General features: G+C 38.3%; 1 protein-coding gene across 1 annotated transcript in view; it reads left to right on the top strand.

The window, feature by feature from the left end:
- Positions 1 to 2,433: 2,433 nt before the first annotated feature.
- Positions 2,434 to 14,431, top strand: part of CUNH14orf132 (chromosome unknown C14orf132 homolog) — a 47,547-nt gene continuing 35,549 nt past the window's right edge. The window contains exon 1 of the mRNA XM_027849029.1: positions 2,434 to 2,491. Within this exon, the coding sequence (XP_027704830.1) occupies positions 2,465 to 2,491 (27 nt within the window). The 5' untranslated portion in view covers positions 2,434 to 2,464. The remainder of the gene's footprint in view (positions 2,492 to 14,431) is intronic.

A 14,431-nucleotide genomic window follows, 5' to 3' on the forward strand; every position in this document is an offset into this window, starting at 1 on the left:
ACTACCTGTTCATATCTTCTTACCATTTAACAATTGGGGAATGACTTGTATTTTTATACATTGGAATCAATTCTCTATATATGTAAGAAATGAGGCCTTTATCAGGAACTTGTTGCAAATTTCTTTCACACTTTTCTGCTTTCCTTATAATTTTGGTTGCATTGATTTTGTTTGTGAAAAATCTTTTTCATTTTGTATAATTAAAATTATCTATTTTACATTTTGTAATGCTCTCTACATTTTCTTTAGTTCTAAATTCTTCTCTTATCCATAGATGTAACAGATAAACTATTCCATACTTTCTTAATTTGCTTATGGTATCACCCTTTAGATGTAGATCATGTACCCATTTTGACCTTATCTTGGTTTGTGGTGTGTCTTTATTTAATTTTAACACAATTACTTATTAATATAAGGCAAAATGTGAGTAGGACCATAGGAAAGGTACAAGCAAAGGGCTATGGAAACATAGAGGAAGGAAAATCACTTTTAATCTGAAAGGCCTGAGGAGACATCATAGAGGAAGTATCACTTAAAGCAAGTCTTGAAGAAAAGGATCTAGGGAATACTATGAACTACAGAATGCAAGTGGTTGAAGAAATCATAGAATCATAGAACCTATTATGGTTAGAGTTGGAGGTAATCTCAAATCTAATCCTACCCCCTCATTTAATGCAAAACAAAGGAAATGCCTGCTCAAGTTATGTCTCCTGATTCTAAATATCATATATTTCTTCTATATCATTTTTGGGTTCAGGGGAAAAGTAAGTTTCTGATGAATTCTAATAATGGCTTGTAGTCTGGTTTGACTGAAACAAGAAGACTCAGATAGTACTCCTGAATTCAACCCAATTCATCCTTAGGCCATCTTCTCAAAACACCCAAGAAAGCTTTGCTTCTGGGACCAGAAACCATACTCTAGATGTTCTAACTCTTTTGTGTCCAGAACTTCCATCCTAGGGCCCTACTATCTTAATTGGTGACCACTTTGCCTGGCCCACTATTTTAGGCAAACCTCAACCGTGCTTCAATTCACTCCCTGTTCCCAGGTACTCTTCTCAAAAGCCTTGGTAACAGTTTGTGGTTCCCCTACTCTTCAGTTAACACACTCTTCAGTTCTGCAGCTGTGTGATCAAACCACCTCTGCCATTTTTTCCTGGAAAGGGTACTTCAGTATACCCCTTTATTGCCCTATTGCCAATTTTCCCTGACTCCTCCCTGGCCACCACCCCTCTATTTGTGCAGCCTCATCCAATTAGAATGTAAACCACTTGAAACTAGAGACTATATTTCTTTGCCTTTGTATTTTATCCTTAACTTTAGCACAGTGCTTGGCATACATTAATATTTATTGATGCTTAATGAGTACTTTTAATTTATTTGTTCATAAAGGGCTTCCTATGTCCAGGGGTAGCTAGATGGTACAATGGATAGAATGCTGCGTCTGGAGTGAGGAGGACCTACATTCAAATCCAGCCTCAGACACTTGCTAGCTGTGTGACCCTGGGCAAGTCACTTAACCTTTGTTTGCCTTAATTTCCTCAGCTGTAAAATGGGGACTCAGGAGAAGGAAATGTCAAATCACTCCAGTGTCTTTGCCAAGAAAATCCAATAAAAATGGGGACATCAAGTTGGACAGGACTAAACGACCTAAGAGCAACAAATGCCCAAGACATCAGAAGTGCTGGGGATGATTGTGGCAGTGCCAGTCCTCATGAAACATGCACCATAGTAGGGGGCAATAATATCCATTACAACATTACAAAAGCTCATTTCTAAAATGTGGAACGCTATGAATTTTATAGTAATCCTAGCGGGCAGGTAGGAAAGTGACGAAAGCAGAAAGGTAATTTGGAGTCAGACTGTCAAGAGCTTTGATTTTTCTTCTCTATAAATGGGAATGACCGTATTATCAGTTACCTACAGTATCGTCTCTTTTGCCCTAAGACCTGTTTGGTTTTCTGGCCTGGGACTAGAAACACTTGGCGGGGCCATGGGGGCGTGGAGGGCCGCGCATAGGGCATCCGGGAGACTCCAAAGAAGGACAGCAGAGCTGGGCTGGGCTGAGTCTGTCTTTTGGCCAGGGCCAAGCCAGAGGCTGAGGCTGAACAGCTCTGTAGGAGGCGGTCACATGGTAGGGCGGGAGCCAGCCCGCCTTCTCCAGGACTACCCCCAGCCTCATATCTGCCAGGCCAACAGCCTCGCTGCCCAGAGCCCAGGAGGTGTACGGGTCTCCCAGACCAACCCCACTAAGCTGCGGGGACCGGTGAGACAGCTGCCATCTCTCGGGGCAAGAGCCGAGTCAGTCACCACCTCCTACTCCGCCCCTCCAGATCCCAGCAGCTGGAGCTGCAGCAGCAGCAGCGGTGACAGTAGCAGCAGCAACAGCAGCGAAGGCAACAGAGAAGGCAGCGGCGGCGGAGAAAACAGAGAAGGCAGCAGCCACAGCAGGAGCAGCCACACCATGGACCTTTCATTTATGGCCGCCCAGGTAATAGGATACTCTCCAAACCCCGAAGGTGGGACATTCACACAGACCCTGGAACCCCCTTTCACGCCCGTCTCCCTCCTGACTATTTTCGCAGCATCTAAAGGAACAAGTTTTAATGTGTTGTTCCCCTTTCTTCCTGTCTCCTCCACCCCTCCCCCGACTGCGTGGGCAGCAAAGCTTTTCAAAGAAACCACCCTTATTCATCCTCAAATGTATCTTGTTTATCACTTCGGTCCTAACTCCTCTGTCCAGAGATGGGATTTGAGACAGTCAACAGGGAGCGCTAGGAGCCTCAGTCTGGGTCTAGGATCTTTACTCCTTCCTTTTCTTTGTTCTCTCTTCCTCTCATCAGAAGAGAAGCCAAAGCTGGAGGGGTGAGATCAGAGCAGAGAGGTTCCGAGCTATGAGACTGGTCAGACATGGGCTACCTGGGGGTGAACATTGGGCCTCCAACTGTGCATATCTGTGTCTCCCTTTCCTGCCCCCCTCAAAATGGACTACAAACAACAGTGACAAAGAAATAGGAAGAGACACCTGGGGCTCTTTATTTGCACCAGTCTGCATGGGGTCTCTGGTTAGGGAACAAGATTAAGTCTTGGAGAGTAGGGGAAAGGGTGAGGACCGCTGTGAGTTAAAACAAGGATCTTCAATTTTTTTGTGTCCTGGACTCCTTTGATAGTCTGATGAAGTCTATGCCCTTCTTAGTGTTCTTAAATGTTGTAAAATAGAATATATGGGATTATAAGAGAAGCCAAAATATGTTAAAATGCAAGGTTTGTTTTTTTTTAAGTTCACAGACCCCAGGTTAAAAACTCCTGAGTTAAAGGCAGGATTCATACACATAGATCTCCATTTCTCAACACTCTCCTCATTCCCTAGGGTCAGAGAAATAATTCTATCTTCATTTCCCCATTTGCCAACCATGAATAATAATGCATGCCCTGACCCACAGGGTTATAGCAAGGATGAAGTGAATGTGAAAATCTAGCACAAACCAAACAAACTCTCCATACTTGTGAGGTAATATTATAATAATAAGATAGAACCAGCAAGGGAAAAATAGGTGAGATATATGGGCATCTGCTCTTGTATCTCTTTTTCTTTGAATGAGTAAGCAGAACCTTCAAGTGTCTAGTATGGCCTTTGGTCCTTGGGTGAACTTATAAAAATACAGTCACAATGGCAAAAGCCTCTGTTGTAAATATCATTAACTGTCAGCCCTTTGTTCCCCCAGCCTCCTGGAGTCAGGTGTGTCCAGTTTTGTTTCATGGGGTCATGCCTTTCTGTGTTCTGTGCATGTTGTTTCATCAGAGTCTTCTTGGTCTAGAGTATATTTGCATGGTGTCTTTAAAGAGAGAGAAGGCAAGGCAGGCTTCTTCTGTTTTGATTTGTTTCTGTACAATCTGAAGTGAAAATATTCCAGCCCCACCCTTACCACCACCTCTCAGAGGAAGAGTAGTGGGTATCTCTCTGTTGTTTGAAAGATTAATTATTTAACAAGGGGAGCAGGGAAATCTGCTCAGAGACTTATTCTGAGCAGAAAGGAAAGACAACCTTTCCTTTTTCATTCTGACAGTTGGCTTAACTGATGAGAGGCTTCCTTTTCCACAACTGATCTTAGAAACTGGTAATATTGGGGAAATCATGGTGCCTTTTTCACAAAGTGTTTTTCTCAAATAATGCTCTGAGCATAATAGGCACTTAATAAATGTTTTAATTTAATTAGCTCTATCATATCATATTTTCCTGAATAGAATTGGAAGAATTTTTAAGGCAGAGATAATGCTGAATATTTCTTTGTATCCATATTCCTCAGTGTCATTTGCATAGTAAGAACTTTCAGTATTCTAACAATTAATGATGTCTCTGTATAGGCACTTCCTCCACTAACAAAGATCACAACTTCTCTATGACTTGGTAGATTGTCTTTGACAAAAGAAAATTATCACTCAATGGTCCACTTTCTACTGATGAGCCTGCCTGTGTTCACTTAAGCTGTTCTTTCTTGGAAATGATCCCATCCTTCAATAATAATAATGATAATGGCTAGCACTTATGTAGATCTTTAAGGTTTGCAAAATGCTTTACAAATACTTCATTTTATCCTCACAACAACTTTGAGAGCTAAGTGCTATCATCATCCTCATTTTACTGATAAGGAAACTGAGGCCCAAAGAATGGAAATGATTTGCACAAAGTCATATTAGGAAGTAAGTATCAGAGTCAGGATTCAAACCTAGGTCCAAATCGAGTGCTCTTCCTATCCAAACCATGTATGGGTATGACTTTTCTATTAGGAGAAAACTAAAATAAATGAAGAGACTTCCTCAATATCCTACAGCTGGTTAGAATCAACGGCCTGTTCCATTTGGAATGTTACGCAATTTTTAAGTTGTCTCTCTAGCAATAAATGAAGTTGGTTGAAACAAATATGGGGGGGAATCACCTAATTGCTTTGCTTTTCTCTAAAAACAAAACATTTAAATCCAGTTTGCATTAAATGATTCACAAATCAAACAGAGGATCTTAGAATTCTGAAACCTTGAAAGAATTCCCAAATCTTTTGACAAGGATTTCATCTTCCTAATTGCTCTAAAGAGCAGGGTTTTTGGTCTTATTTAAATTTCTTATTGCCTGAAAGGGAAGTCATTCCAATAGGAGATATGGTAGTAAGCCACCTTTTCACTGTAAAATATTTTGCCCATTTTCTGATGGAGTAAAGATAAACAATTACTGACTCTTTGTCCCTCTTTTGTCCCTATTATACCACAAATAGCTGATGTTTCCTTGGTAACAAGATAAATTGATTATCAAAATCCTTGGGGATGGCTATAGCAGTGGAAGTTGCTATGGCAACATTACAAAATAAACTTGCTGTTTTCACAACACCTGTTGACATCATAACCCACAATCAAACCCTTTATCTTAACTCAACACTGGGAAAAATGAGGTTTCATGAGTTGGCATTGTGTCAGATATTAAGAGAGTCCCAGAGAAGAATCAGACTTGGTCTATGCCCTAAATCAATCAACAAATATATATTAAGCATCTGTTCAATGGTGACACTGTGCTAAGTTTTGGGGATACAAAGATAATAATGAAACAGTTCCTTCCCTCAAGAAGCTTACATTCTACTGGGTGAGGACAACATGTACATATATGAGCAGACCCAAGATATAGACAAAGTAAATATATAATTTTGGCAGGAGTACAAGGGTTGGCAATAGGGGCTGGGAGAATCAGGAAAAGTCTCATACAGGAAATGGCACTTGAGCTGAGCTTTGAAGGAAACAGGGATTCTAAGAGGTGGAGGTGATTCTAAAGTTCTTTGCAGGCATGAGGAGAAACTTGTGCAAAACATGGAGACAGGAGGTAAAATTTCATGTGTGAGTAGCATCCAGGAACTCATGCTCCAGATAGGGAGACAAGACATAAATACGTGAAAAGTCAAATAACAGTATGAGACCAAATGAGAAGGGCCCAATGCAAGTGGCAGCCCTAGGTGGCGAGGAGGGGCTTCATAGAGAATCTGGAACTGAAACTGGGTCTTGAACGAGGAGCAGGCATTGAATAGGCAGTGAGGAATAGGGAGAAGAAGCTAAATGTATGATTATTTTCTTTGTAAAGATTGGGATGTGAAATCCAAACAAAAGCATATCACATCAGTTCTAAACCTTTTTATCATGCATCATCTTACCTACCACTTATGCAACAACCCTGAGAGAGAGATAAGGCATGAATTATTGTCCCACTTTACAGACAAGAAAAATGAAGTCCTGAAATAAGTGATTGGTCCAGGGTTTTATAGCTGTATAACTGATGCAGAAAGGACTAGAATTCAGGTCTCCTGTCTCCCAGTCCAGTGTTCTTCCCTCCATATCATGATGCATTCTTTCTTTCTTCCTAAGTTTTATTGATATTTTGTTTCTATATAACAAATATTTATGAATTTCCTCCATTCATGCAAGATCATGTAATAAAGTGAAATAGAAAAGTTAATAATAGTACAGTGACCTCATTGCAGAGCGCATACAACAATTCACATTTGTAGCAGTTCAGTCATTTTTTCAGTCATGTCCAATCCTTTTTGACCCCATTTGGGATTCTCTTGGCAAAGATACTGGAGTGGTTTACTATTTCCTTCTCCAGCTCATTTTACAGATGAGGAACTGAGGCAAACAACAGGGTTAAGTGACTTGCCCAGGGTCACACAGTTAGTAAATGTTTGAGGTTGGATTTGGACACATGAAAATGAGTCTTTCTGATTCTAAGATCAGTGCTCTATCCACTGTGCCACTTAGCTACACCTATTTTTTTGATTAACAGAAATGGTCCCTTCCATCCCTTTGGAAAAAAAAAAACAAAGAAAAGAAAAATAAATTTCTTATAACACACATAGTTTAGCAAAACAAATTCCCTCAATAATACAAATACAAACAAACACACATATGTCTCATCCTGTATCCTAAATCTATCATTTCTCTGCAATGATAGCATGCTTCATCACTGGTCTCCTAGAATCATGGATGATCATAGTATTGACCATAGATTTCAAAGCTGTTTGTTTTTACAGTGTTGTTGTTACCGTATAAATTGTTGTCCTGGTTCGGCTTATTTTGTTCTTCATCAGTTTATGTTCATGTTTATATTTATAATATTGATGTTATAGTATAAATTGTTCTTCTGAGTATTGTTTAGAGTGCTTACTTCACCCTGTATCAGTTGATATGTTTTTCATGTCTTTTGGAAACCATCTATTTCCTCATTTCTTAAAGCACAATAGTAATCCAATCACATTCATATCCCACAACTTATTCAACTATTCTTCGATTGTAGGATATCCCCTTGTTTTCTAGGTTTTTTTTTAGAAGAAGAGCTGCTATAAATATTTTTGTGCATATAGGACCGTTTCCTCATAATTTGATCTCTTTTGGATATAAACAGTAGTATAGCTGCATCATTTCTGAGTTAGGTGTGAAAACCAGAAGTAGGTAAGCTTGCCTGGAATGACCAAAATGGTATCACCTTAGCTAATCATAATAGCTGACATATATCCTTAATATTTGCAAAGCATTTTAGAGACATTAGCTCATTGGAATTTTCACAAAAACACTGTGAGGTAGGTATAACAAGTATTGTTATCTCTATCTTATGGATAAGAAGACTGAGGCTCAGTGACTTGCCCAGGGTCACATAGTAAATACTGAGGCAGGGTTTGAATCCAGGTCTCCATGGCTCAAAGTCCATTATTTTTTCCACTATCCTGTAGTTTCCTCATGTATAAAATGAGAGGTCCCTTCCACCTCTAAAATACTATTAGTGCAGCATAAGGTTGAAGAGGCAGGCTTTGGTCTGAGTTTCCCTTCCTTGATATACTGCATCCTAATTGGATAATTATCCTGGAAAATAATTTAAGAAATATTATTTAACAAAATCTTACCATGTTAAGAAATCCTATTATGTTCAAAATCAAGACCTTTCCAGTCCTTCCTGCACTAAAGTTTTTGCTATCTATATGATCTAGTTGGCTACAGCATCATACTTGAATAAAAACAACAATAAATTTCTGTTACCAAGTGATCACTTAATTTCTACTTCAACACAATACTGGAAACAGGATAAGAGATAAGAGATCATGAGAGTTGGGGGAGTGTTTTGGATGACAAAACAAGTCAGGGGAAGAAAATAGCAAGTTTCTTAGATTTCTGGGGGGGGTTTTGCCAGGAGTTTTGTGAATATACATTCTGCCTTCTCAGCGGTGTTAAGCCTCTTGATAGCAGAACCACATTGGGTAAGTCATTTACCTCTCTGGGTATCATTTTCTTCATCTGCAAGATGAGAGGGTTTGGACTAGATGAATAAATGAATGAATGAATGAAAAAGCTTTTATTGAACACTTACTATGTGTCAAGCATTGTGTGATATGCTGGGGATAAAAATACAGAAGTTCCTGCCCTCAGGATGCTTGAATTCTAACAAAGGCGACAAATAGCATAGGAGAATGGCAGCTAGGGAGAAATATTTTGGTCTGGGGAATCAAGGGTGTATTGTTAATCCATAGGGTAACAATTCAATCTTCCTTTTACAGGAGCAAAGACAGAGAGTAGATGAGTTCCAACAGAACCGATGTTCAAAAGTTCCTTCCACCTATAACATTTTATAGTTCTATAACCATCCATGATGCTTCCTTTGACTCCTTCGCTTGGTTGGTTGTGTTATGATTTATAAGCTGTTAAGCCTGCTTTCAGCAGGATACAACTGTTATCCTACTCCAAAAGGCTGGTCTCATAAGCCACTCTTTTCCCATGTCCTGCAAGTTAAAGAACATCTGCTAAACAGGACCCCATCTTAATTTGCTCTTGTCTTGATCTTTACATAGAATGCTCTCGTTCTCATCACTACCTGTGGAAATCATAACCACATCCTGTAAGGCTCAACTAGGATGCTACCCCTTCCAGGAAGCTTTCCATTATTCCTCTCTACCCTCTATCCAGATGCAAATAAATGATAAGCATTTATTTTATGCCTACTGTGTGCCAAATACTGTGGCAAACACTGGAGATACAAAAACAAATGTAAAGACAGCCTCTGCCCTAACACCTTCCAATGGATAACATATACAATATACAATATGGAGAATACTAGCCAGAGAGGAAGCACTTTGAGGTGAAAAGTCATAAAATGGTGAGCGGGACCATAAAGGAATAAATTGACATAAGGAAGAGTTGATTTGATCATGGTTATGGAATTGGAGAGGGGAGGGGAGGAAGAAATGCATGAGTAATTAGCAATAAGTTGGTATAGCTATGGAGAAGATGACAGGAAAGGAGAGAAGGTAGAGAAGTAAAATACAATTGGAACTTTCCTGAAATGGGGGTCCAGGAAGGAAAGTACCCAATTAAGACAGCAAAGCATCAGGACAAAGTTCCTCCAGGGCACAGTTCCTTGTGTGAGTAACAATGTAGTTGGCCTAGCTGAAGAAGAGAGACAGAGAAGAGAAATGAGTAGTCTTTTACTTCTCTAGACCCCCTTGCAACATTTTCTTCCTACTTCTCATGCTGTGAATATAACTTTCTGCAGATGTTATAAGTATTTTCTATTCATATGGTATCACTCTTACTAATCTCAAAGTTTCCTAATGTCAGAAACTGAGAGTCAGTTATCTTTGTTACTCTTCATGCTAGAGCATAGGGCCTTTAATATAGTAGCTACTTAATATACTATTGGTTGAATGAATGGAACTGGTAAACATTAATGCTTTTTGTTACAGGTAAATGAATCAGGAACTGAAGATTAGAAACCTTTTCTTTCCTATCTGCCAAACCATCATCTCATTTCCCTCATTTACAACTCCCATCACATCCTACTGGACATAAGAAGCCTATTCTCATAAGGCACATTGTTAGGTCTGCTTGCTTCCCAAAAACTTCTTTGTGAAATATGTCCCCAGTCTGCCCAGATACATTCCAGATAGAAAAGAAAAACCTAAAACTATTCAATACAGCAATTGGTTTGAACCAGCATTACTTAATTTGTGGCCTAGTAGATACAGCATGGTGATGTCCTAAACTGGGAACCAGGAGACCTGGGTTCCTTGTTCACTGCTAATACAATAAGACAAACATTTTTTGTTTTGTTTTTGCTAAGCAATTGGGGTTAAGTGACTTGCCCAAGGTCACACAGCTAGTCAAGTGTCAAGTATCTGAGGCTGGATTTGAACTCAGGTCCTCCTGACTCCAAGACTGGAGCTCTATCCACTGTGCCACCTAGCTGCCCCCAAGACAAACATTTATTAAGATGGAAATTAAATGGTCTCAGCTTTCCAGGAGTTCATAATCTACAGGAGGAAACTGAACAGGTACACAGATGAATAAGCACCAAATATTCACAAAATAACTTCAAGAAAGGGGAGAGAACTGGCACTTTGGGTAAGGGTAGGAATCAGGAAAAGTCTTCCATAGCTTACAGTACTTGAGTTGTACTCTTTAAGCATCAAAGTGGTGGTAAGAAAGGAATATGTTCCATATTTGGAGACCATCTATGTAAAGGAACATCAAACAGTCCAGTCTCACTGTGCTACAGAGTACAGGAAGGGGAGCAATATATAATGAGCCTGAAGGGATAGGCTGGGACCATACTGTGAAGTACATTAAAATACCCTAGATGAAATAAAGGCCTCTGAAGTTCATTGAGTAGGGCAATTAGTCAATTGGAACTTTTAATCACCTAATATGTGCCAGGTGCCATGCTCAGTAATGGAAATACAAAGAAAAACAAACAAAAAATGTGCTCTCAAGGACCTCACAATTTGCAGACAACTACCTACAAACAAGATATGTACAGGATAAATTGGAAATAATTTCAGATGGAAGGCAATAAAATTAAGTAGGACTGGAAAAGGATTCTTGTTGGAGTGACATAGTCAGATATGAAAAAATGGCTGGGTAACTATGGAAACTGTTGAAGACCTTGACTGATAGGGAGAACTCACAACCTTTTAGGGTATCCCACTTCCGTTCTGGACATCTCTGATTGTTAGTATCTTTTCCTTATCTACCCCCTCTGAAGCTTAACCCATTCTTCCTAATTCTCCCCTCTGAGGCCAAACAGAATAAATCTAATTTATATTCCATGTGACAGAAGTGAGGAGACCTGGGGTTCAAGTCCCAGCTCTGCCACTAAGATAATTGCTGTGCCAAGATGGACATTATTTCTCTACTCTGGGCATGAGTTTCTCTAGCTATAAAAATGAAGGGATTTATGTAGATTATTTCTTAGATCCCTTTTGATTTGGTGACATTTCTAAGAACTGATAATGGAATCATTCTAACATCCTAAAGGGAAAGTCACACAGTTGTCCTCTCCCCTCTGGAATGGGCTGCCAACTTAGGAGATTGGACCAGCAGAATTCCCATCACTGCCTCTCTCTAGGAGCTGGGTTAACTGCTGAGAGAGAATTTTTTTTGTCTCAGCAGTACTACTTTTTTAGCAAGAATAATCATTTGCATGCAAATTGTCTATTTCAAGCATATTTTTTGAACTGGAGGCAAATCGTTCTGCACTTTAAAAGATTTAAATATTTTAGCATCTAATTAGATGTCTGTCATGGAAATTTAGCACTAAATTTAAAGATAAATGTAATGTACACCCATTAAAGGGAGGGGAACTGACTTGGTGAGCTTGTTCAACCAACCTTAGAGTTGATTTTAAAGCCTCATTTAAAACTGCTCATTTTGATTTGATAACAATTGATTCTTGGTAAAGGAAGGGAGTCATATGAAATCAATTAATAAACAAATGCTTACAGAACACTACCTTCTGCTTAGCCTGTGCTTTAAGTATTATCAAAGTATAAGCCACTGTCATTACTCCTAAGCAGCATACAGACATAGGCATATGATGCAAATGAAGAAAAATGTGAGATAATCAAGTACCATCTCATTAATTAGCCTAATATTATTAGCCTAGTGTCATTCAAGAATAACTTTCTAATAACTTGTGGTATCCATAAGGATAGGGATTGAGTCTTATTCAGGTGTGTTATGAAGTTCAAATGAGATAATGGATAAAAAGAGCTTTGCAAACACTAAAGCTCTATATAAATATCCATTGCTATTATTTTTATTGTTATCATTATCCTCCAGTCACCAGGCTTCCAGTATGAAAATGACTTCATTCCCTGAGTCTTCTACTGCACTCCCACTGAGCTTGAGCAGTGTTTATAGAGCAATACAAGGTGTGCTGATAAATGTTTTTAAAATGGTAAAAATGTATACACACTTTTGAGTTTAATCTGAATTATTAACATTTTTTAGCCTAGACAATCAACAAAACAATAAATCAAGCCCTTGTTTGTAGTGAATGCTGATTTCTGAGGTGCAAATGCTCATTCTGAAAATTTAACAACAGAAGTCTTGAAGGCAGGGTAGAGCAGGCTCCAGCACACCTGCTTCCAGTACACATGGAAGCATTTAAAAAATATTTGTTGAATTCTACAAAAGTTAATTACTCAGATAACTAGAGAGTCTCCCACTAAATTTTAAAATGTCATCTGTATTCTAAATTTAATAAATGCCAAAAAAGAACATTTTCATATGTAAAGTAGAATAGAAGAGATTATACCTGAAACTACACATTTCTAGTATTTACAGCTTGTTTTTTCAAGTGTATAATAAATTTAACATGTTTCTTTTAAAATAGCTTTGTTTGTCTATATTTCCCTCTAACTTTCCTTCTGTTCTCTTCTGTGCATTTAGAAATGCTTTGATGACCCTCTTTTCTTTCATTTCTTCTTTTTTGGAAACATCAACTAGCTCCTCCCTCCAAGTTAAAAAAAAATAAAGAAAAACATAATCTTTATAACTAATTAGCATAGTCAAGCAAAAAGAAGCCACATATTTGATTGGTATAAATAGGTATGTCTCCTGGTACCTCTGTCAGGAGATGAGTTACATGCTTCATTATTAAGCCTCTGAAAATGTGAGTAGGCTATTTAATTTATCTAAGTTCTTTCAAAGTTGTTTTTTTTAAAGCGTTCTGGCTCTGCTCATTTCACTCTGCTTCAATTCATATATTAGATGTCTCTTAAAATATTACTTTCATCATTTCTTATGATACAATAATATTCCATTACATTTATATACCATAATTTGTTCAGCTATTCCCTAGTTCATTGCCTTTGTTTCCAGTTCTTTGTCACTAGAAGAAAATATTGCACATTTTTTGCCACTGGAAAAAATGTTTTTGTACATGAGTCTTTTTCCTCCTTCTTTGCTCATTTTCAAAGAGTTTCAAGACACCTAGTAGTGGCATTTTGGGGCATAGTTCAAATTACTTTCCAGAATGGCTAAAGTCCCAGGGGTAAGGAACCTGTTATCTTGAGGCCACATGTGGCCCCCAAGTCTTCAAGTGTGGTCCTTTGGCTGAATCCAAATTGGTTTGTTCTGTGAAGTTTGGTTTCAGTCAAAGGGCCACGCTTGAGGACCTAAAAGGCCACAGGGCAACAGGTTCCCCACCCGGGTAGACAAATTCATAGCTCATTAGCTCAAGTTCATTAGTACATCTGTTTTCCCATAGCCCCTCCAACAATTGTCATTTTCCTTTTTAATCGACTTTGCCAATATGATAGGTGCAAGGTAAAAACTCAGAGTCATTTTAATTTGCACCTTTAAAAATTAGAGGTGATTTGGATCATATCTTTGTATGGTTGATGATCACTTGGATTTCCCATGGTAACTCTCTATTCATATCCATTTACCTAGTAGGGAATGGCTGTCATACTTATATACTTGAATCAGTTCCTTATAGAACTTACATATCAGACCTTCATCAGAGAAATTTTCTGCAAAGAGTTTTTTCTCAGTTAAATGTTTTTCCTCTAATTCCAAATGCAATGATGTTATTTGTGGGGAAGCTTTTTCAGTTTATTTAATCAAAATTATCCATTTTATCTTCAATAATTATTTCCATCCTTTTTTTTGGTCAAACGATCTTCTATACCTAGCTACAAAAGCTATTTTCTCCTCTGCTCCTCTATTTTGCTTATGAGGTGACTTTTTACATCTACATCACATATCCATTTTGGACCTTATTGTACATAGTGTGAAATGCTGGTCTTAATCTCATTTCTGCCAGACTACTTTTCAGTTTCCCTTTTAGTTTTTGGTGAATAGTGAGTCTCTGCCTAATATTTGAGGTCTTTGGGCTTTTTTTGAATAGTATTCTACTGTGTTCTTTTGCTTCTGTATAATGTACCTAAATCTATTTCAGTAATCTATTTCTTAATTTTTTTAAACCAATGCCACATAGCTTTGATGATTATTACTTAGTAGCATATTTTGAGATCTGGTTAAGATTAAGCCAACTTCCTTTCCACTTATTTTCTTTGAGATTCTTGACTTTTTTCCCTCTAGATGAATTTTGTTATTATTTTTCCTAGCT

The sequence above is a fragment of the Vombatus ursinus genome, unplaced genomic scaffold, assembly GCF_900497805.2.
Source record: "Vombatus ursinus unplaced genomic scaffold, bare-nosed wombat genome assembly UNPS02007284.1, whole genome shotgun sequence".
In the NCBI taxonomy this organism is placed as follows: domain Eukaryota; kingdom Metazoa; phylum Chordata; class Mammalia; order Diprotodontia; family Vombatidae; genus Vombatus; species Vombatus ursinus.